Here is a 25,926-nt window from a genome sequence, read left to right as displayed (position 1 = left end):
CTGGAAATAGGGGGCCTCGCGGCCGCGCGACCCATCCTTCTATCTCTCTCACGGCCCGCGATGGACCTAGAGTAGGTTTTAGCTTTGGCCAGTCATGAGTGTAGGTTGTCTGGGTGTCGTGCCACGTGGCACGCTGTGGTTTCGCCAGGTTATACTTGGTCGTGCCCCGCGAAGCACAGGGTGAACCCTGTTGGGACCCGCGAGCGACCAGTATTATTTGTTTTATTTTATTTTTATTAATATAAAGGTATTTTAGGTCCGTTTTGCGTATACGGGGTGTATTTTAGGTCGTATAGGACATGTTTAAGGGTTTTGGCAGAGTTGTTATATAGTGGTCTGTATTTTATAGGGAATAATGGTAATACTGCTAATGCATGTTTTAATAGTTCTGTGAAGTCTTATACTTGGCATAGTAGGTTAGGACACCCTTCAGATCAGGTCTTAGTTGTGTTGAAACAAAGTCTTAATATAAATTCAACTAATCATGGTCCTTGTGATGTATGTCATAGGGCAAAACAAGTTAGAGTCCCATTTCCTTTGAGTGAACACAAATCAAAATTTGTTGGTGATTTAATACATCTAGACTTATGGGGTCCTTATAAATTAACAAGTTATGATGATTTTAAATACTTTCTAACTGTTGTAGATGATTACTCTAGGTCTGTGTGGTGTTATTTTCTATCAAACAACACTTAAGATTTGATAACTTGAAAGATTTTTATGAACTTGTGTTGACTCAGTTTAAAAAGAAAATTAAAGTCTTTAGAAGTGATAATGGGACAGAATTTATTAATAATCAAATGAATATGTTTTGTAAATTTAAAGGTATTTTACATCAAACCTCTTGTTCCTATGCACCACAACAGAATTGTGTGGTGGAAAGGAAACATAGGCATCTTTTAAACACAGCTAGGGCCCTGATGTTTCAGGGTGGTCTGCCTTTAAGATTCTGGTATGATTGTGTGCTAACTGCTGTGTATTTAATTAACAGGTTGCCCTCTAGTGTGTTGAATGGTAGGATTCCCTTTGAAATGATGTTTGGCTTTAGACACTCTTTATCTCATTTATGGACTTTGGATGTTTATGTTTTAGTACAATTTTAACTGAATCTGATAAGTTTGCATATCATGCAGACAAATGTGTTTTTCTTGGCTATTCAAATGTGAAAAAAGGGTATAAGTTGTGGAGTTTAGACAGTAAAAAGATATTTTTTTTCTAAAGATGTAAAATTTTATGAAAATGTGTACCCTTTTAATGTTAAGTCATTTGATAGTCAAGAAACTGTTTGTGAGAAAAACTTAAATCATATTAACTTTTTTGAAAATTATGCATCTGAAGTTCCTAACATACCCAATTATAAAGAGGGTACTAGTGGTGCTAATGATCCTGCTAGTGATGATCAGCGGCCATTGTCACCCTCCACATCAGCCTCTGATACTAGTGTTGATCATGCTCAACAGTTAGATCAGGTGAGCAGTAGTGGTCAGGGTAACAATGGCGGGGCAGAGGACACTTTGGGGTTAAATGTTGACACCAACCTATCTGAGGGTACACAAAATGTTAGAAGATCTTCTAGAAGTGTTTCTATGCCAAAAAGATTTAATGAGTTTGTGGTTGAGGGTAAAGTGAAATATGGTATTGAAAAAGTTGTTAGTTATGCTCATTTGTCAGATGATAATATGTGTTTAGTTGCCTCCTTAAATAAATCTATTGAACCCACTTTATATGAAGAAGCTGTTAGAGATGATAGGTGGGTAGAGGCTATGAATAGTGAAATGGAAGCTCTTTATAGGAATAATACATGAGTATTAGTTGATCTTCCTAAGGGTAGAAAGACTATAGGTTGTAAATGGGTGTATAAAATCAAATATAAGGCAAATGAGGAGGTTGAAAGGTATAAGGCCAGATTGGTGGCCAAAGGTTTTAAACAAAGAGAATGTGTAGACTTTGGTGAAACATTTTTACCAGTGGTAAAAATGGTTACCGTTAGGCTTGTACTTAAACTTGCAGTTAAAAATAACTGGCCTTTGTATCAACTAGACATAAACAATGCTTTTTTGTATGGAACATTGAATGAAGATGTTTTATTAACTTTACCACAAGGTTATTTTACAAAAGATAGCACCAAAGTGTGCAAGTTAATAAAGTCTTTGTATGGGCTTAAACAAGCCCCAAGGCAGTGGAATGAAAAGTTAACCACTTTGTTAATTTTCATGGGGTTTGTTCAGAGTGTATATGATCATTCTATATTTGTTTTGTCAAATAAAGATTTGTTTATAGTTCTGTTGGTATATGTTGATGATATAGTTGTCACAGAAAATAATAAACATGAAATTGATAGAATTAAAATATGTTTGAGTGACAATTTTCAGATTAAAGACCTGGGAATACTTAAGTATTTCCTGGGTATTGAAGTTTTATATTCTGATGGCTGTATTTGTTTGTCACAACGTAAATACTGTCTTGAGCTATTAACTGAATTTGGTAACTTAGGATGTAAATCTGTTACTGCACCTATAGAACAAAGCTTTATTGTGACAAATAAATGTGTTAAAGAACAAACTGTTTTGGAAAACATTAATGGTTTCCAAAAGTTGATAGGAAAGTTGATTTGACTGTCTTTAACCAGGCCTGATATAAGTTATGTTGTGCAGTTTCTTAGTCAGTATATGCATAATCCTTGTCAGTCCCACCTCAATATTGCTTTTAAGTTATTGAGATACTTGAAAAAATCACCAGGAAATGGTATAAGTTTTAGGAAGTCAAGTAGTTAACTTTTTTCTGGGTTTATTGACTCTGACTGGGCAAAGTGTATTAAAACAAGAAGGTCTGTTACTAGTTTTGGAATCTTCTTAGGAGGAACACTTGTTTCTTGGAAAAGTAAAAAACAAAGTGTAACTTCTAGGTCTACTGCAGAGGCTAAGTATAGAGCAATATGCTCAGCCACATGCGAAATTATGTGGATTCTAAATGTTTTGTTTGAATTAAAAGTTAAAAACAGTCTCCCAATAAAGTTATATTGTGACAGTAAGTCTGCAATATCTATATCTCAAAATCTTGTATTTCATGATAGAACTAAACATTTTGAGATTGATCTTCATTTTTTATAGAGAAAATTAGTGTTGGTATTATTGAACCTGAAAAGGTTCATACAGATGTTCAGGTTGCAGACAGTTTTACAAAGGGATTGAGTGCAAACCAACATCAATCTCTTTGTAAGGAACTTGGTATTGTTGACATGTTTGCCACATGAAGTAAGAGGCCATGTTAAAATGATATATATGAGTTTAATTCATGTTGCATTACATTGTCTTTGTGCTATCCAATGATGGGTTGTCTAATTATTAGTGGCCCAGTCATTGTTGGTGGCGCAGTCCCTTTGTTTGTTTGTTTGTTTGTTGATGTAACAACCCGACTTTTCGGGTCATTACTTGTATCTGTCAATTCTTGCTTAATTATTGCTTAATTACCTTGTACTCTCGAGATTTCGATTATCGCAATGGGTCAAACTACATTTTTGGAAATATGTTTTAAAATGCATTCACAACGCTTATTCAAAACGGAATTATCGCATTTGACGCTATTTACAACGTATACTATTTAACGCATTTTATCGCATATTACATCGCATGATTATACTAAACGCTATCGCATCGCAATCTCATCGCAACTCGAATCGCAGATTTACTTTTATGCATTTTAAGTGTTATGTGTGTTATGTGTGTGATTACTTGTTTAATGTTATGTGGTTATCCCATCACAACGCTTACTCGCAACTCGCTTAAACGCAACGCAACGCTTAACGCATAAAACGAAAGTTGGAAAACTAACTCGCACCAGTCGTCTGATCGAATGTCCACTCGATCGAATGGACATCCGACCAGATGACCATCCGATCAGATGGCCATCCGATCGACTAGACATCCGACCCACTTCTGCACCGCCTTTCTCCCCCTCTCACAAATACCCGCCTGTCACATCACTGTTCACTGATGTGACAGCTCTATCCGACCCAGACGCTCCCAGCTCATTCTCAAGCACTTTTCTCTCGATTCAAGGCTATTCCGTAAGTATTTCTCCTTAAATCCTGTACTTCCATCATCACTACACACCTTCTAATCATCTTCTCCATCAAAATCACTATTTTTCACCATGAAGTCACCTAATTTGGACACCTTGAAGGTGACATCATCACGGTGGCATATGCAAACTGTGGTGTGACGTCATCCCGTCAAGAATGGTTCAGATCTAAAGGATTTCCACACTATAAAACACAAATCTCAACGAGATTCAACATTTTCCAACTGATTTTCATACTTTTCTCCAACATTCTTCACTTTTCTACTAAGAACTGGTGGAATCTAGACTCATTCAGGCTCTCCACTCGTTCCCTAGTTGAGAACCGGTCTGAAAACGGATTTCCACCAGAGAGACGACCGATTCACGGGCTGAACATAAAACTTCATCGGGAACAGTTAGGCTGATCGAATGGGGTGATTCCCATCCGATCGACTGAGTTGGACCATGGTGTGTTTCCGTTGTTCGACACGTCGTCACGCCATCTCCGTTAAAACTCAAACTTTTAACTTAACTGATTTTACAAAGTTTGCAAACAACAGATCACCCAATGGAATATCCATCCAATCGGATGACCATCCGATCGAATAACTATTCAACTAGGTGACTTGTCTTTTATAACCTTCAACACTTAAACGATTTGATCAAAACTTCAAACTACCAAACTTCCACTCGAATAGCCATCCGATCGAATGTCCATCTGTCCGGATCACCATCCGATCGAATGACTTGTTATTATACTACAATGAAAACTGCAAAAGTTCGAAACAATCGAATGACCAACCATTCGAATGATCATCCGTCCGGATGACCATCCGTCCGGATGATCATCCAATCGACTCACCATTCGACACTATCTCATCTGACACGCTGTTTTACATGCTGTTCAACGCTTACGCTACTGTTCTATACTCAGGCTAACTCCAACGCACTCCCTTCAATCCAATTCAAGGTTGTGTTTATTTATTAAACACATACTATGAGTATACTCGAACCCATTTTCTTTTAACGCACTTTCGGGTGTTACATACGTTCGCTATCAACATACACCAACACACAACGCAAACACTTTTAAACGCTAATCACTCTCGCATGTATTACGTGACTCGATGAATGCTTGTATGTTATGTTTACACAATGATTGTTGCCTGACACCTTAGCAACGATAGTACTATAGTTTGGACTCGGCACCTGTCGTGGACAGGGTTGTTAAGGGTTTTACTTCACATGGTCACAGTGGTGATAATTTGTTGCGTATTCTACACTCGCAGTCATGTCGGTTGCATACGTCATTGTCGATAGCTTACTTGATTCACATTTCTACGTGTTACATGCTGGTTATGCGTAAACGCTTTCGCTATACTATATACTATGCAAACTTGTGTACTCACCTTTACACTCTGTGTATTGACTTTGTTTTAACGTATGTGACAGGTTGATAGGATGCTATGTTTGCTGTGACGAATCAAGTAGGAGGTCTAGAAACTTCAATAATAAATCTGAGTTGTCGGAACAGTTTACTTTTTTTTGAGACTATTATCTGTAATGATTGTTTATGCTTTATATGTTAATGGTATGGGACATTAATACTAAATATATTGTCACTAATAGTTGTTATGGATTCTCTTGGACAATCTGTTTCACTTAGTGCCACGCCCCGATGTTTCCGCCATCGGTTGGGGTGTGACAGTTGAGTTGTTATAACAGATGGTGAAGTTGTTATATAAGACTGAAAGCTCAAGGGGGTATTGTGAAACACTTGTATCTTGTTAGGGTTTGTTATAGAGATTGTTGAGTTCTGAAGATCTTTCTCTATTAAACTCTCAGTTGTTTTGTGAGAGTTCGATCTTCTGCTGTTGATGATCATCTTTGGATGATCATCTAGGTATTCGTTTGTATCTGTTGATTACAGATCTCACATATTGTGAGATCTAGGGTTTGGGAGGTGTTTTTCTGGTTTGGGTAATCAATAAAAGTTTTGTCACCATTTTGTCGCTTCTCTGTTGTTGTGTTGATTCTTTATATTGTTTGTATTGTTTCTTCATACCATTTTACAATTTTACTGCCAATTATTGATGTCAATCATTTCAAATTCTTTGGGTACTAATATTTATTTCAATGGAAATTGGAGTTAAAAGTATTTGAAGGATTATTATGATTAGCCATGGTTCATAACAGGGGTGTTCATGGTTTGGTTTAAACTGTCCAATCCGTTTGGTTTCACGGTCGGTTATTTTTTTAATATTGGTCGGTCAGTCAGTTTAGGAATTTTCAACCGGTACCTAATGGCTTGGTTTATGATTTCTACCAACCGGAAAAACCCGGACCGGACAGTAGGTACATAATTATTATACAACTATGATTAGTTGTATTTGCTTTCTCAAATAGGTCTGATAACCCAACTATGTGAACTTATTTATGCCTTTTATTGATTTTCTTCTCGTGCAGTCTATATAGGTCAATTAGGTCCACTAAATATGTGGTGTTATATTATATGCAAATGTTTCCGACCCCGACCCCAAACCAATCCCCAACGCGGAATGTGATCGAAAATGAAGTTATTGAATTGGATCGACCAATGAGTAGGAAAGCTGAAAAACGAAAACGAAAGGCCGAAGGTAAGCAACTTGAGGAAGTTATCTAACTCAGAAAGATGAAGTTTGCTCTTTTGGAGGAGTCGCAAACTCAAGAGAAAGAGTTTTTTTCGCCTTAAGGCCGAGAAGATGGAATATGACAAAAAGGTTGAAGATGAAAGGTTGAGGTTGCAAGCAGAAAAGTTGAGGTTGCAAAGAAGGAATCGGATCAACAGATTATGATGATGGATATGAGCGGTATGCCAGAGATCCAGCGACTATATTTTGAGGAACTTCAAAAGGAAATCATAGTGAGACGCAACCATGCTTGAGTTAATCAGATTTGAAGGCTGAACATTGGTGCATGATGTTTTTGGTGCTACATGGAAAGATTATTGTCTATATTTTGGTTTTACATGGAAGTATGACTACACATACTTTGTAGCCCACTTTTGTGTTTTTGGTGTTACATGGGAATTTACTATGTAGCCTGGTAATTAGCTAAGACTTGGTATGATTTGGATATTGGTCTTTTCCACTGTTAAGAGTGATTTGTCTTTGTCAATGTATGATAACAATGAAAATGGATGGTGCAATATTTGGTTTACAGGTCCCAAAGAATAATGTTTGTTATAATGCAGCAAATGGTTTTTCTTTTCAATTGACCCGTTTCGGTTCAGGACGACATGTTGATGAAAAATATAATGAAGAGGTTAACAATTAAGTACAGTAGAAACTCTATAAAATAATATACTTGGGACCACTAAAATTTATTAATTAAAAGAGCTATTAATTAATCGATAAATTAATAATTATTAATTTATATATTAATTAATATTTTATTAATTTATAGTAGAATACTTAGTTTACAAACACCTTTCAAGCTTCCACTTAATTATTGTATACAACAAGTTGACGCTAACCCGCGCGTTGCGGCGGGATTTATATTATGAATGCCATGAGATGCGAGAATTCTTAAGTTTATGCAAATCATTATTTTTATTTTGTTTACTGAAATGAACTGATGTAATGGTTTGGTGGTAACGGCTCATGGACCAACTAAAACAACCTTTCATAGAACCGTATGACCATGAATTCTTTTGAACCGTCTAATGTGACCAAGCCTTTATCCAAACCATTGTGTCATTTAGAATAAAAGAAAATGGTCATTTCCAATATATTTTCATCGTTAGGCATGTATTTTTGTGAGACTTTGGTATAAATGAAAGTGGATACATAAAATTTTCAAACCTTGGTCGTATGGCGGATTCTTCAATCGCAAAACGAAAAATTGAATGACAATGATTCCATAACCTATAAATTTGGTCTAAAAACAAATAAGAAACTGTTAAGAACACACAGAGAGAAAAAAGTAACAATTTAAAAACACAGAAACTATAACATTTACAAAACACATAAGTAGAAACTGACGCTAAATAATTTCACCACCGTCACATACGGCGCCCGTAACCGTAACATCACCATCTATTCAGGCGGTTTCATATTTTCCTTTGTTACCGACCGATTATCAGATGCAATCAATCAACCGTAACACGCTTGATGCGAACACAAAACACTGTTCCTCTGAGTTGTTATCTGGTCGCGAAATCGGTTTTGAGATTTAGTGTTTGGTTTGGAGATATGATTTTAACTGACCTTCGTTCCATCTGTATGAGTTTAAATATGATTTCAACAGTCCCTCAAAATTTTGGATATGAGTTTTAGAATTGGATGGAGACGGAAACGTGGGGTAACCTACAATAAATCATTTTCACAAAACCGATTGTGTTCCAATGTATTACTTGGATTAAAAAATCTGATTAGTACGACTGGAAAACGGTGCGATGTTTGTTAAAAGGCACCCTAAGTAAACCGTCGATCTGTTAGTAAAGACGCAACGGTTGAGTAAGGATGCAACGGTTTAGTATTGTAGGAATTTTGGTTGGTAAATGTATAAGGGTATAATGCATGTATATCAAATGAACGGCCCAATTTGAAAGAAACCTTCAATCTCCCACCTTATTATGCTTCTTGTGTTCAATGTATCACTTTATGGACATTAAAAATATTTTCTATATAAATACAAGATCAAAATAGGTTAACACAAAAAAATCATACACACAACATGGCTTCCCATCTTAAAGGTGTGAAAATAACAACAATGACAGACGAGATTCGAAGAGCATTATGCAAGCACAACAAGAATAATCCAAGTCTCACTCAAAAGCAATTGCAAGAATGGGTTCATAGTAACTATCGTTTGCAATGGAGCCCCCTTCGCGAAACGAAGCTATTAAAGCGGCAATCACATTGAACAATTTCTTGTTGAGCTATGAGAAAACAATACCAGAAGTTCTTACCATCCTAAGGAAAATTAGAAACGAGATTCAAGGGGAAATTGATTTCAACAAAAAACAAAAGACAATTGAATCATTTTTCAAGAAACCTTCATAAATCATTCATGTAATATGCTATATATAAGGAATTATTAATTTATATTTTATATAGGGTCTAAAGAAATTATCAAAAATGTATTATCTTATAATTTTAGCGAATTATTAATTTAGCACCCTATCCCCGAGTCGGGACCGACAAAAAATATTATCTTAGAGAGTTTATTAAATAGTCGAGTATTAATTTATCGAGTTTCTACTGTATGTATTTTTCTTGTACGACCTGAAGTGTCTTGTTGCAATTTAAGTTAGTGTTAATTTATATACTTGCAAAAAAGATTGTACATGACACAATAGTTATTAGTTAAAATTGTATATAAAAGAAAGAGAAAGAAACAATAAAATAAAAATATAGAGATAGAAATGGGGAATAGGATGTGGGAGGTTTTTTAAAAAGGAAAGATAAGTTTAAAAAATGATGTGTTTTAGTTAAATTATAAAATGGGGTTGGGGTATAGGATGCGAATGCTCTTATAAATCTATAATTATCCTAGGTTAAAAAGCTGTTCAAAATACCTAAAAAAGTTTATATTTTTTCATAAGAATTCTATACGACTTGTATAGTTCTATTACGAGTCATATAACCCGAACGCCAAACAAGATATCTGACACCACTAACATCTATACGACTTGTATGAACCGATACGGATCGTATAGATGTTAGTAGTTTCTAAAGATATTGCTGGGTGAGTGGATAAGGCAAAGCCAATTTAAAATACTGATATTATATATTACATAATCTGTTGAATGGACACTTCTAAATACTCTTACAGAATTGGTACTCAAATGAATTAAAAAGTAGTACATAATCCTTCTGAATCATTGACAGATAAATATTCGATTTGAATAGATTTATGTGATTATAGTATAATTAGTATTTGTACCAATAAATAACTGAAACCACCGACCGGTATCTCGGATATCTCTTCGATAGTGCATCATGAAAATAATATATAAATATACAAATAAAGCATTGAAAGAAAACATATTAGAATATGATACGTAATTTTATTTCATTAATTACTAAATGAAGGATGTATAATATCCTCTAATATATCAAATATATCTTGATTAATTTGATATCTTTTACGTACATCCAAATGTTTCAAAGTGAATAATATTTTGATCTAAAAGCTTGATAATTATTTTCGAAACCGAACCTGATGACGGGGTAGCCCAAGACCAAATAAAATGACTTAAGTACATAAACGTCCGAAAGGTTAAATGGTTCGAAGGTTAAAAAGCTGTGAGGTGCGGAAAAGCAATGCGGAAACAGTAGCCAGTCACATCCAGGGATCGCTTCACCAACCCACAGCCGCAAAAGCAACGCAGGTCTGTAGAGCACACGCTATTATCCAGGGGTCAAAAAGCTTCAACCCCCGAAAGGGCAAGCCCCTCGCTGCAAGCAAGGTCACTAGTCAAATGAATGCCTCTTTGGGAGATGTCTTCTCCTATATAATTGACACTTCATTTACTGAGTTGGGACATTCCGGACCAGACCTGTTTCCTTAAAACTCTGGTCATTCACATCGTGTACTTGCTTCATGCAAGTTACTCCCTTTCACATCCAACACACACATATTCTATTTGTTTCTTCATCCGAATCTGAACACACTTCAGAGAAGGATCCTTAGCAAACAATAAAAATAAACTAGTGAACCTCCTTCCACGTCTTGCAAACGTGGGGGGACCCCACGACCTGCGTTAGGCAAGGTTAAACCCTTTAACCCTTTTGCCTAACCATCCTCGCTACTACCTTTGGTCTATTATTTGTTGCTTCAACAAGTTGGCGCCCACCGTGGGGCTACGCCGCTATTTCTCCTCAAAAAGACCTAGTAGTGTAGCTCTTTTCTCTTGAAATCGTCATGTCTGAAAGTGGATCCCCGGGTGAAGTAAATCAGGTCCCAAACAATTCAACCCCGGGTAGCAGCCAAGCTCATGTGGCTATAGCAACCTCTTTCTCAACTCCGGGGAGCACACCCGAGTTTCTTACCTTTAACACTCCAACTCCTTCCAGATCCGGAGTTCCTTCCCTTAATGTTGGAGTCGCTGACACTCCAACGCGTATTGAACTTACCCCCGAGGGTGTTGCCAACAATTTCCTTGAGTTGAGGTCCCTCCTCAACCAATATGTGAACAAAGAAAGGGATAAGGGAGTAAGGATTCGTCTAGACTATGATGAGCCTGAACCAACACTGTCGCCCGGACCTCCCATTCCACCTTTTACAACCAGGAATGAGGCTGGTCCCAGTAATCCTCCAAACCCTATTCCATATTTGTCTACAATGGTGAACCCTACAACACATCCTCTCTTTTCATCTCAACCAGTCATGAGTGGTGCTCCCCTGGGCCACGAACTGACCCTAGATCAGCTCCTGCAATCCCCAGTGACAAGCCTTCCAGCTTCTACAACAACTTCATGGGAGCAAGCCCTGTCCGTGCTCCCCCTGGCACGAAGCGCTGCTATGAGCACCCCCTTTGGAGTTAACTATCCAGTTACACCCGGAAGCCTTCAAGGCTTCAACCCCATGCCCCAGATGATGACCCAGATGATGGCCAACTTCCCGTGGCAGCACTTTATCAATCAAGTACTGGCCACTCAAGGAAACAAGAGCAATGGCAATAACATGAGAGTAGGGGTCGAAGAAGATTTGGCCAAACCCTATAAGCCAAGTAAACTTTCATGCTTTTCACAGCAAATAGCCGATTATGATTTTCAAACAAAGATCAAGATGCCGTCCCACATCAGAATGTATAATGGGTCTGAGGACCCAGAGGACCATCTTCAAATCTTCACCGGTGCAGCAAGGATTGAGAATTTGTCAAATGCTGATTGTTCTCTAATGTTCATGCAAACCCTTATCGGATCTGCCAGGATCTGGTTCAATGATTTACCTGCTCGAAGCTTCGATGATCTTAGCAAGGGTTTTCTGGCCAACTTCTCCCAACAAAGGCGATATATCAAAGATGCGACAGTAATCTTTCAAATAAAACAACATGACAATGAAAGTCTTCGCGAGTTTATTGAACGATACAAGAAGGAAGGTCTGACCTATGTAGGGGCAGATGAAAAAATGAGGGTAGCCGGTTTCATGAACGCTATCACCTCGAAATATCTCACAAGAGATTTCAACAAATCCCTACCCCAAGACCTTGGAAGAAGCTCTCGAAAGGGCAGAAGCCCATATCCGGGGAGAGGAGGCAGTTGATATTAAAGAACAAAGGAAAAGAGGGTCTAGTTGGCGAAGTACCAGCCCAGCCATAAAAAGAGGGAACTATAACTCCTTTGACAGACGACAGAAGGGTTCAGACCATCGAAGGTCTGAAGGTCGGAACCCTCTAACCAGGGAGAAAGGCATGAGTTTCACACCCCTCACAAAGACTCCTCAAGAAATTCTTGCAACAGAAGAAGTCAAGCAGAACTTTAGGCCTCCTAGGCCTCTCCCCAAAAGCAGGAAAAATGAGAACTCCACACAGTTCAGTTCCATGAAGAAAAGGGTCACCACACCAATGATTGCTTCCAGCTCAAGAAAAGAATTGAAGAGGCTGTTAAGTCCGGAGAACTCGCTCATTTGGTAAAAGGGGTTCAGGACAAAATGGCTGAAGGAAAGGGTAAGGAAGTCAATATGGTGGACTCTGATGAAAGGGTTCCTCACAAAAGACAATGGTTGGAAACTTGGGAGCTTCAGTGTGTTTGCTTTCCCCCGACAGAAAAAGATCCTCTTTCAAGCCCTCTTGTTGTAGAAGCTACTGTGGGAACGTTGAAAACATATAGGGCATACATAGACACTGGGGCGGCCACTGAAATCATGTTCGAGAAGTTCTTCAACCGTTTGAGTAATGAAGAACGTTCAAGGCTTCAACCCTCTGGAACCCCCATAAAAGGTATTGCCGATATCCCCCTCAAGCCTTTAGGGCAACTAACACTTAATGTTCGTTTTAACGAAGGTCAGAAGGAAAGAATCCAACCACTCACCTTTGTGGTTATCAACATACCTTCAAACTATGATGTGATCATAGGAAGACCAGGACAGTGTGCCTTCTACATGGCCGTGTCTGTTGGACATGGCACAGTAAAATTTCCAACTGAGAGGGGGATAGCAACCCTTCAACCCTCTCAAGAGGCCTACCTGGTTGAAGGTGAAAGTCTCAGAAGTGAAGAAAACAGGAAAAGGCTAATCATAAATCCTAAGTACCCTGAACAGAGAATAAGGGTCAATCCAAGCCTTTCACAGGAAACACTCTCTTATCTGGAAAAGTTGTTAACACATTACAACGATGTCTTCGCTTGGCGTCCAGAAGATATGATAGGAATCCCCCGAAACATTGCTGAACATGAGTTGAGAATACCACCCGATGTTAAGCTCGTGGTCCAAAAGAAAAGAAGCTTAGCACCCGAAAGAAGCATGGCTGCTTGCCAAGAGGTCGAGAAGCTCGTATCAGCCAACATTCTCCGAGAAGTCAAGTATGAATCATGGGTTGCAAACCCGGTTATGGTCAAGAAACCAGACAACTCATGGAGGATGTGCATGGACTTCAAGGATCTCAACAAGGCTTGTCCTAAGGACTGATATCCACTACAGGAAATCGATCTCAAGGTTGACTCGCTCACCGGTTACCCTTTCAAATGCTTTCTTGATGCTTACAAAGGGTATCACCAAATACTCATGAAAGAAGAAGACGAAGATAAGACAGCGTTCCACACTGATAAAGGAATCTTCTACTATAAGAAGATGCCCTTTAGACTCAAGAACGCGGGAGCAACCTACCAACATCTAGTAGACAAAGCCTTTGCAAGCCAAATTGGTAAAAACATGGAAGCATACGTCGATGACTTGGTGATCAAAAGCAAGACGGAGTATCAAATGCTTGACGACATTCAAGAAACTTTCAAGAATCTCAGAAAGGTTAACATGAAACTTAACCCTGAAAAATGCTCATTTGGATTTGAAGAAGGAAAATTCCTGGGTCACATTGTTGGGAAGCAAAGCATCAAGGCTAACCCAAACAAAGTAAAAGCTGTCCTCGAAACCAAACCACCAAAAACCAAAAAGGAGGTGGAAAGCTTAAATGGTAAGCTTGCAGCCTTGAAGCGTTTCACCTCCAAGTTGGCTGAAGGTCTCTACCCTTCTACAAGACACTCAAAAGTTGTTCTGATAAGAAGGATTTCAAGTGGACTGATGAGGCTGAAGAAGCCTTCAACCAGATGAAACAACATCTTGCGTCCTTGCCAGACATTGCAGCTCCTAAAACGGGGGGATTAATTTCAGTCTATCTATCAATTGCTGAAGAGGCCATAAGTGCAGTCCTCACCATCGAACGGGACACAGCTCAGGTACCCGTTTATTTCTTCAGCAAAACTTTAAAATTGGCTCATACCAAATATCCTCCCCTTGAAAAGCTTGCCCTAGCCCTAGTTCAAACAGCTAGAAGGCTTCGGAGGTATTTCCAAGCACATCCTATACAAGTAGTCACTGACCAACCTATTAAGAATGTGCTTGAAAAACTAGAGAATTCGGGAAGGTTGGCAAAATGGGCAGTGGAACTAGGTGAACACAACATCACCTAGGTCCCACGAATAGCTATCAAAGCCCAAGTCTTGGTTGATTTCATCGTGGAAGTCCCGAACCAAATAATCACTGAAGTGAACACTACCACCACTGAACCTTCCAACCCTGAAGCCTGGAAGCTTTTTACCGACGGAGCTTCAAGTGTTGAAGGGTCAGGGGCTGGGCTAATTTTGATCAACCCAGAAGGGTTGGAATTTACATATGCTTTTCGTTTTGATTTTCAGACCACCAATAACGAGGCTGAATACGAGGCACTGATCGCCGGTTTAATGCTGGCCAAAGAGATGAAAGTCCAAAAGCTTGAAGTGTTCACAAATTCATTACTAGTCTCAAGCCAAGTAAACGATAGCTATGTTGCCAAAGAACCCAACATGAGAAGATATAAGGAAAAATCCAAGGAGTTGATGAACACCTTTCAAGCATGCTGCATCAAACAAATTCCCAGATCCCAAAACAAAAAGGCTGATGCCTTAAGTAAGCTAGCATCTCTCACCTTTGCCCACCTCACTAAGAAGGTGTTGGTAGAAGTGCTGAAGGCTCCATCGATTGATGAATTGGAAGTTCAAGACGTAGTCACCGAGGAAGATCCAAATTGGATGACTCCCATCAAAAAGTTCCTTAAAAATGGTGAACTACCCAATGATCAAGTAGAAGCTGAAAGGGTTAAAATCAAAGCAAGGCAATATGTACTGCAAGGAGAAACCCTTTACAAAAAGGGTTACCTTGCCCCCTTGCTAAGATGTGTTGGTCCTGAGCAAAGTAAGTATTTGATCAAAGAGATTCACGAAAGCATATGCGGAGCTTATTTTGGAGCTAGGTCGGTGGTTCCGAAACTCATGAACCTTGGATATTTCTGGCCCTCAATGCATCGTGACACCACTGAGCAATTGAAGAAATGTGATGCTTTCCAGATTCATGCACCAATCCCAAAAAATCCCAAGCATGATCTTGTCCCAATAACCTTGGCATGGCCATTCCATAAATGGGGAATGGACATTGTTGGACCATTCCCTCCAAGCAAAGGAGGAGTAAAATTCTTGCTAGTGGCAATAGATTATTTCACCAAGTGTCCCGAGGTTAAACCACTCGTAAAGATCACAGGCAAACAGGTCATTGACATCGTTTGGGAAAACATTATTTGCCGTTATGGATTGCCGAGAGTAATTGTCACCGACAATGGGAAGCAATTTGCTGAGAAGCCTTTCAGCGTCTGGTGCAAAGAGTACAGAATCAACCAGGTTTTCAGCTCAGTGGCTTACACGCAATCAAACGGCCAGGTTGAAAGGACAAACCGAAGCATAGTGGAAGGTATCAAGACAAGATTGGGAAGATACGAAAGCAACTGGCTTGAAGAATTGCCTAGTGTTCTATGGGCAATTAGAACAACCGAAAAAACAAGCCACAAGAAAACACCTTATAGCTTGGTATTTGGATCCGAGGTTGTAATCCCTGCTGAAATAGGAGTTGTAACCCAACGAATTGCCAACATGGATCCTGAAACAAAACAAAAAGAGACCATGTTGAATTTACAACTCCTAGAGGAAGCCCGAGATCAAGCCGCAATTCAAGAAGCCAAATACAAACAACAAATGGAAGCCTACTACAACAAGAAAATCAAGAACGAACGCTTCAAGCCAGGGGACCTGGTCCTCAGAAACAATGAAGCTAGCAAAAAAGAAAATCAAGCAAAGCTTGTCCCGAAATGGGAGGGTCCATATACCATCCTCGAAGCTCACAAGGGGGGATCCTACAAGCTACCAGATTCAGAAGGCAAAAGGCTTCCAAGGCATTGGAATGGCAAAACCCTGAGAAGGTTCCATGTTTAGACAGGAAAGTTTGGTTTGTATCATAATGTATTTCGAACAACACTATGAATATCTTTTGTAAACAGCAAGTATTGCTTAAATGAATGAAGTTGTTTTATCAAACTTGTCTTTCTATCCTAAGATCAGGTTGAGAACCTAGCAAAAAACTCCATGGCAAGGGCCATGTAAGGGGATGAGCTCCCAGGCCACATCGCTCAATAGGTTCAAGGGTTGAACGAACCTATATAAGGGGTGAGTTCCTAAATCAATACAACTCCATGAGACTTATTAAGTCAAAGCAAAATTGTCTCTTAGACAGGTCTGAACAACCTACACCAAATGTTCCTTAAGCCTTAGAAATATAACCAACAAACAGGCTTATGAAGTCAGATAAATAACAAAGAAATGATAAAAAGGATAGGTGCTATGTCTTCTTGTTAAAAACACCAAGGCTAAGTGTCTGCAGCACTGAACCCTTTAAGGTGTAAAAAACATAAAGGCAACACAAACTCGACAAAGACAAAGTTACAAGAAAAATGAAAATTATCTAAGGAAGGACACAAGCAAAAAGAAAAAAAAAATATTATAAAAAAAATGCAAACCAAATCAAGTCATAAAGAGTCGTCAAGGCTTCAAGCCACCTACGTGACAACTCGAAACCCCGAAGGCTTCAACCTACCTACGGGTAGCCAAAAGGCTTGAAGGGTTAAAGCCAACCAAACTGCCTTAACAAAACAGGTATAAGTATATAAAAAAATAACACAAAGAAAATAGTTAAACATCATACCATATCAAAGAAAGCCCTGAAAGACTTTCAAACAAGAGTTAAGGCAAGTCCTAGTGACTCGCAAGTTTAGCTATTATTTAAACGGCCATACAGGCCTAAGACACAACCAACAGGAACCTTAAGGGTTCCTGAAAACCTAATATTGTTCAAGTTAACATTACAAACCACGAATTGTTTTTGGGTGCTAAGAAAGCTACGAATCAAACATCAGCAGAGGACTTAGAAACCCCGGAACCTTCACCCTTCACCTTCTTCGCTTTCTTAGACTTCTTAGTCTTTGCATCCCCATCACCGCCTACCGCTGAAGCCTCTAAGCTTGCATCCTTTGGAACACCTTGTTCTGCTGAAAAAGTGTCATCACTATCACCCGAGTAGGACCTTTTCCTTGAAAGGGAACCCAATATTTCAGCACAGACCTTTTCATTAAAGCCTTCCGGTTTCAGGTCCTGCAACACAGCAAGAGGCTTACCAAAACAAGCAGAAACTTGATGAATGTAAGGGTAGGTCAGCTTCTCCATCTGCTCAACAAAGCCTTTGAAAACATCGGAAGCCTCGAGACGAAACAAAGGAGACTTCTCCAAAGGTTGGCCGGATTCATGAAGCTTATAACCAGCGATGAGGCCTTGGTGTTTCCCCAGGTTGAGCAACTTAGTATAAACTTCACCAAGGGCAGAGTTAAACTCCTTGGAATGAAGAAGGTAAGTAACAACCTGATGAAAACCCTGCTCAATTAACCATTGATTATCAAGGGTGGATCGAGCAACCGAAGCCTTCAACCCCTCCTTTTCCTCATCAAAAACCCGTTGCTGAACAAATAAGGCTTCCCTATCAGCTTTAAGCTTCAATCGATCAGCCTCAAAGCTTTTCTTCAAGTTACTCATCTCAATCATGCACCCTAGTAAGCTCACTAACCTTTTTGTCCCATGCCTCTTCCTTCTCAGCAAAACCAGCTATCTCCTTTTTCATCACAGCCATGGAGGATTTCATTTTATCCTTCTTCTTAGAAAATTCTTCATATTCCTGCATCCTCTTATGAAAACGAGCAATCCCTTGAGGAAGCATAGAAGCAAGGTTACAGGTGCTCAAAATCATACGGGATAACATTAAGTCATCATCCATCCCAGCAATAGGATCGTGAACCGAAGGAGGAGCAAGATGACTCAGAGCATCTTCACAAACAGCAGCATCCTTAAAGCTGTCATCATTTTTCACCGACCAACCAGGCACATAAACCTCTTCGGGATCCAACCCTTCAACATCCCTGCTCGAAGAACCCTGAACAGGGGTCACAACAACCTTTTTGCTCGAAGCCTTCTTGCCATGAACAACCAATCCCTTCTCCTTTTCAACACCTGCCTCAACACCTTGATCTTCAGAAACTTCAACATCATCACTCAATTCCACTGGTTCAGTAGAAGTGGATTGAGGAGCAGCCTTCAACAAACGGCGGGTAGATCGACGGGTTGAGGACTTGGGGGCACTAGGCTTAGAAAACCCTTTGACATTGGAAGTACTAATATAACCGGAACCCTCAAACCTTTGCTCAGCAGTTCTAACAACAACATTTTCACCCGGAACAGATGGAGCATCCCCAAACACAACATCAGAGGTGTCGTCACTCTTAATGAAATCCAGAGCAGACATAACTGCAAATAACAAAACAAAAGCACATAAGGCATAAGTCAAGAAAAAACAAAGAGGGCAAAAAAGGAAAATGCATACCCATGCCACCTCTCATTAGAACCGGATCCCGATCGGCATTTCCCCAGATTTTACTAACCCCTGAATGAACTAGTAAATGTTCAGGAAAGGGACGAACCCTCGAAGGGCACTCCCGGATGGCTTTGAGAAAAACATCATTCAACTCCGATTCAGAGGGCTCCGGATCATTGAGAACGGCATCTGGGTGCCTCCACACCATCTTGAATGGAACAATAGTATCGGAAACCCAGAAAAAACGATCCTTCCAAGTCCTAAGTGTTGTAACCATAGATGAAATAAGGCAAGAATCAACCTTGGATATTTCAAAGGTAAACCAATCGCCATTTTTGGCCAAACGAAAAAAACGGCGAAAAAGCAACAATGAAGGATCATATCCGAGGGCACGACACAAAACCTCAAAATGCAAAACCCTAGCCATGCACTTCGGATGAACTTGCCCAAAGGAAATCCGATAATACTCTAACAGATTCAAAACAAAGAGAGAAAATGGATAGCGAAGGTTCGAAAACTCAAAGTGGCGACGATAAAGGGCAATCGAACTAGGAATCGGTTTATCAACAGGAACATCACAAGCAGGAGCAATGGGTTTAAACTTTCTATCAATACCATATTCCATACAAAATAAGTCTACCTCTTCTTGTGTTAATCGGGAAAAGGATTTTGCTAAATCCTTACGAGCACCCATTTTCGAAATATACGAAGAATGTAAGGAAAATGCAAAGGAAACTGAAACTAACCTTGGAGAGGAGGAAAGAAATCGCAGGAAGGAACTTGATGGAAATATGTAGAAAATGAAGGAAAAAATGTAAATATAAAAAGAAAATAACCTAAATAGGGGTGATAATTGCAAACATTAACTACTGCAAAAACCGCCACCCTATGAACTGCCACACATCAATCAAATCGACTGTCAGTTATTTAAAATTCAAAAATTAACTGCCTACAACCTTTCAAAGCCTTCAAGCATTGAACACTTGAAACCTTCAGGCAATAAAATACATGTACAAAAGTCAGACGTCTTTGAGCTCATTCCACAAAATCCTCTGACTTGGGGGGCTGATGACGGGGGTAGCCCAAGACCAAATAAAATGACTTAAGTACATAAACGTCCGAAAGATTAAATGGTTCGAAGGTTAAAAAGCTGTGAGGTGGGGAAAAGCAATGCGGAAACAGTAGCCAGTCACATCTAGGGATCGCTTCACCAACCCACAGCCGCAAAAGCAACGCAGGTCTGCAGAGCACACGCTATTATCCAGGGGTCAAAAGGCTTCAACCCCCGAAAGGGCAAGCCCCTCGCTGCAAGCAAGGTCACTAGTCAAATGAATGCCTCTTTGGGAGATGTCTTCTCCTATATAATTGACACTTCATTTACTGAGTTGTGACATTCCGGACTAGACCTGTTTCCTTAAAACTCTGGTCATTCACATCGTGTACTTGCTTCATGCAAGTTACTCCCTTTCACATCCAACACACACATATTCTATTTGTTTCTTCATCCGAATCTGAACACACTTCAGAGAAGGATCCTTAGCAAACAACAAAAATAAACTAGTGAACCTCCTTCCACGTGTTGCAAACGTGGGGGAATCCCACGACCTGCGTTAGACAAGGTTAAACCCTTTTACCTAACCATCTTCGCTCCTAGCTTTGGTCTATTATTTGTTGGTTCAACAGAACCAAAACAAGAATGTTATTGATTTAAACAAAACACATTTAATAACAACAACAACAACAACAACGTTGTTGGTGGATAGCAACTCATCCAAATGGATAATAATAAATGTGTATAACATATATGATCAGAACGTGGAGGTTGAACTACTTTTTAAAATTACAACTCTTCGGAAGCTTCCCTTTAAGAAATTAGAGGTTGAACTACTTTTATAATTCATATAAAAATGCTACACTAATGAGTTGTACGATGCTGTACGACAAAAGTGAGTGACCGTAAAACCATGCTAGTGGAGATGATGAATAATGTCTTCATTATGAGTATTATGTGGCATGTGTCATCTCAATTAACAAAGGGGTATTATGAGGTGTTTTTCACAAATTGATGTAGTGGGGATAATGTCCAATAATGTTCATCAATCATCAGTGGCGGATCCAGGATTTTTTTTCTATGGGTTCACTTTTTTAATGAAAATTTTTCTCACAACCAAACGTTATAATCATTGGGTCGGGTCGGGTAAAATTTCTCATAACCATATGTTAATAAGTAGGATTTGCTTGGATCTTATGGGTTTGCTGTTACTTATACTAAGCAAACCCACATAGATGTTGAAAATCAAAATGACTTAAATTGTCATGTAAAGTCAACCAGTACAGGAAAAGGATACAAAGAAAAATGTGTTCCTTTAGCTGTGCTTCCATTAACTGTTTTCAGTTTGCTCTTCTCCTTATGCTAAAATAAAAAAAAAATTCACAAAACTAAAGAAAACACTATCCAGTATCCACTTGGTGGATAAAAACCAATGTTATAATAATCGTATAGCGAATTCAGCACTAGAAGTATAAAAAAAAAGTATAAGGGGATATGTGGATTTATGTTTACACAGTGATTATACGATTGTTGTCAACTTGCAGCCACAATAATCAGCTTATAACTCTTAAATAAACAGAATTCGTATCCTTTAAAGATATAATAAACTGAAGCAGACTAAGAAATGTACAAAACAAGAACTTTGATTGATTAATGGCCAAATGTTCTACGGTCAGTTGGTTCAAGTTTTTACAAATTACATAACATCGCTAATTATCAAATTCAATTCAAAATTAGAAATTAATAAAAAATTTCAAACTAATTCACAAATCACAATTCCATTAACGGTTAGCAACATAAGAAATTCAAAGTTTAGTTGTTTACCTCACTAAAAATTGGAAGTTGAAACAGTGAAATCCGGGCACAAGCAAAGAAAATAACAACGGCGACGGCGGCAATCGGCAGAGGTGGGTGGAGGCGCCTGTGGTTCACCGTTCTCCGTTCACTTCAATACAGGGACTGCTCAGTGCTCACGTTCTATACTTCTCTGACTGGTGTCTGGTGGAGGCGGAGGCGAGGAGCGTTGTTTTGTTAAAACCCTAAATGGGTTATACATTAAAGAAAAAAGAGAATAGAAAAAACGGAACAAAAAGTTTCAGTGGCGCCTTAAACGGGATTCGAACCTGGGTATCTTTGGGAGATTAACACGGACCTAACCAGTGGAGAACCAAGGCCATTTTGTTTATGGGTTCCTTTTATATTTTACTTATGGGTTCCTTTTGAGTTTTTTATATATATTTACACTAAAAATTAAAAACCGAATGGGTTCCTGAGAACCCGTTCTTTGTTAATAGGTCCGCCCCTGTCAATCATTAACCAATTATTAATTTTTTAAATTAAAACGAATAAAATTCCATAAAAAAAATTACATTGTTAAAATAAATAAAAACCGAAATAAGAAATTAAAAATTACAATGCTAACATAAAATAAAAAACCCAAATAAAAAACTAATAATCTAGAGTCCGTATTTTTTACGGATATGTTGCCGACGCATTTGCACTAGAATCAATGCGTCGCCAGTGAGATGGTCGATGAGTTTAGACAAAAAATCGATGTCTTTCTCCATTTACCTCAACTCTTGTATCGCGACAAACTCTTTGTTTTAGGCGTTTCTTTCTTCCATAGTTTTAAACGCCTATGACCAAGATCTCGAATGTCTTGAAGGCGTCGATTCATCTCTTCGAAATCTTGCTTCATTATGTCGGGATTAGATGAAGAGGACTCCGCCTTTTTCCCTTATTTTTGGCACTTCTTCTACCGGGCGGTCATTCCAACTCCAAATACTCGTTGTCCTCTAAATTAATATTTAAATCGACGTTACGAGCATCTGAGGTGGGTGTGTTCGGGTCAACCGACGATGATATTTTGGACCGCTTTGATTTACGTCTACCGATAGACGTCATCGTCGGTACATTTGACCATTTGGGACTTTCTCGTAAAAGCTCCCACCATCTCAAATACGTGAAACTGCCTTTCGTAGCATTGCATTCTTCCAACGCTCTTTTTAAAATATTTGCATCGTTTCGGCCGCTTCCCCAGTTGTCCCGAGTGCGTTGGAAGACCTCCTGAAACTGATGACATTTAAACTTGATATCGGTCCATTTGCTCAAAACAGAATCTTTATCCCGATATTCAACTTTCCCCATCGCTTTAAAGAATGTTTCACGATTTTTTTGCCAAAAAACGGTAATGTTTGATAATTTGCTACGAAAAAAATACAAAAATTATAATGTTATATTTTTTAAAAATAAAAAAATTAAAATTACATGGGCCGAGTTATGTAAAAAAACCAACTTTTTAAAACGCTACTCCAGTTTTCCCGTCTTCTCCATTCTGGTGAGACCCTTTTTTTTCGTTAACCTCCCCGTACTGGCCCTCACAAGCTTCCTTTCCCTTGTGCTTCCGGTTCTCCATGCCTGGTTGACTAGCCGTAACCTTACCTTCACACGGGTCCATCACATTAAAAGACTTTGGGACAAGGGTGTTTATGGTTAACTGAAGTGGTGAAGTATTACAGAATATGAATTTGGTTCTTCACTACAATACTTATAGAGGTGTTCCCTGGCTACATTTAATATAGGTCTTTGTGACTTGACTTTGATGTGACCAAAAGGTGATAAAAAGCAATTGTTCCTTTTCCCAATAAAGTTGTTTTATAGACACCAACCCCTATGCTTGTAGTATTCTGCCAACAACTTTCCCCAATTTCCAATATTCGTACTACCTTTTTAGAAAGACTGTTCCCCTTGGAAGAAGCATTTTCTCTTTTTCTATAATGTTACAAAACAATATCTAATAAAATATTATAAACTACGTCAATAAACTAGATTAATAATATTCTACGACATTTAACAACACATCAACATTCTTTAGAGTTTAGAATTACCAAGTTACTAAACATCAGATTGAATATAGATAGTCTATCCCCCAAAAAGACATCGTGACGATGCCATACCCAACAAAACACCTACCCCGCAATAAGTTTAAAGCAACATCCCCAAATCCATCAAAGTACATTACATGTTTCCAAACACATAGCTGGCGCAATTAATGCACACTGGGTCTACAGTAACATGTGTCAACCACCCTAACACGTGTTACTCTATTTGGCAATCTTCCTTGATTTTGGGCAGCAGCACATTCACCTCCGAACCTAATATGTGCGCCGCATACCTCTTTCTCAACTTTCTCACCTCCGCCATCTTCCTCGCCCCACTCGTGTTGAACCCACAGTTAAAACTTTTGTTTTTCCCCATATAGCACTCCATGTGCCGCATCAAGAAGACCCCACAATCAGTTGTGTTTGCGGTGGTCGCCCAAGGAACCGGCATACGCTGGATGTTGCAGTACTCTATGTCATCGGCTCGTGGATTCCCAACCTCCCGCAGATATTGCACAAACATATCTTTCTGCATACGCATACACAAGCAATGGTCAAAAAAAAAATAGGCAGATCCTCAATATTATCACACTTATTTGTTCAACAATTGTCAGTTTAGTAACTTACGATCTTATACGCTGTGTCCTTGTATAGGTAGTAGACACTATCTTCTATCAACTGACCTTGTCGGGCTTTGTCATTATCAACGACATAAATCCCGGGGTCGCGTAACTCAAACACTAGCAAGTAAAAGTGTTTGTGCTCCAATATAGGGAAGAAAACAATGTCTTGATTTCGAAAATCAGGAACATAATCACCGCTGTTAACCGCACCTTTTACCCCAAGCCGAAACTTGTGCATCCGCGCCTCTACCCCGCCTTCCTCAGATGTGAGCATCCATGGAAACTATAAGCACAACAGAGAAATTAATAACGTCAAAAAGTCGCCACACTGTAATCTATATATACATTACACTCACCACAACTTTAGTACCGAAGAATTGCCTACTGTAAGCCTCCCGTGATTTTCTTTTCTCTTGGAAGTTTAGCACCTCCGCCCAACAGTCAATAATACCATCTGAGACCTCATTGCCAACGTTTAAACTCTTGAACATAGACCGAGACACTTGTACATGGTTAGGGCTTCTAAACAGCATCTCCCTGGTGTCAGATGTACAAATTATAAATTAAATTCCATACGTTAACATATGTAATTTTTTTGTTTTACTAAAATTTTGTACGGTGACCCCCCTACTTACACAGCCATGTGTATCGGACTATCTACATCAACCACCGACGACGAACCCTGTTCCCTCCTGCGGAAAAAACAAAAAATAACCAATTATCTAGTGTGGAACTTGGTTGATGGTTTGCCCTATTACTATAAAACAATAAACCACGTTGCAGTTCTACTTACACGTTTGCCTCCATTGCCCGCTTCCTACGAGAATACCCACTTAAAAGGTGCAATGGGCTTTCATCAGCGAATATGTACCCCCACAGATTTGTCTCCTTCTTAGTTATTGGCTGGCCCATGTCAACAGTCCTTATATAGTAAGGTGATCTGTTTGGTTCCGCTGCCACCTTCTCTCTGATAGGGAGTTTCCGTTTTTGTGCCCCCAACTCAGCCAACATACGCACACGGTTTTCAAGCGGAATATTGTCCTCCACCTCATACATATCACCCCCACATGATTCCAGACAAGTTTGACCTTTGTGGATTGCAATGGCCGGGTCATAGGAGCTAACTGGCTCTACCATTAGAACCATACTCAAGTCTGTGGTAGCCTCCATATCGCCTAACACATATAAAATAAATAGCTCACGTAACGCATTACAAATTACAACACACTTGATGCGGTAAATCAATGTGTCTCAGCTTACCGGAATGCTCGGTTTCTGTCCGAGGAATGTCATCCATCTTCCCACTTGTGCAACCTGCACGTTTAATGCAAATAAGTATATTATATGTGACTCGAACTACCCCATCAATAGTAAGTGTGTTTAATGCTATATC

At 39.1% G+C, this 25,926-nt stretch overlaps 1 protein-coding gene across 1 annotated transcript; it reads right to left on the bottom strand.

Annotated features, from left to right (window-relative positions):
• Positions 1 to 17,331: 17,331 nt before the first annotated feature.
• LOC118487660 lies at positions 17,332 to 22,073 on the bottom strand. The gene is made up of 2 exons (XM_035984765.1): positions 21,854 to 22,073; positions 17,332 to 18,911 (listed from the first exon to the last, which is right to left on the bottom strand). Exon 2 carries the CDS (start codon positions 18,907 to 18,909, stop codon positions 18,148 to 18,150), a length of 762 nt encoding a protein of 253 aa, XP_035840658.1. The 5' UTR covers positions 18,910 to 18,911; positions 21,854 to 22,073; the 3' UTR covers positions 17,332 to 18,147.
• Positions 22,074 to 25,926: the final 3,853 nt, after the last annotated feature.

Source organism: Helianthus annuus, chromosome 15, assembly GCF_002127325.2.
Source record: "Helianthus annuus cultivar XRQ/B chromosome 15, HanXRQr2.0-SUNRISE, whole genome shotgun sequence".
NCBI lineage: Eukaryota > Viridiplantae > Streptophyta > Magnoliopsida > Asterales > Asteraceae > Helianthus > Helianthus annuus.
This window is presented reverse-complemented; position numbering and strand designations above follow the sequence as displayed.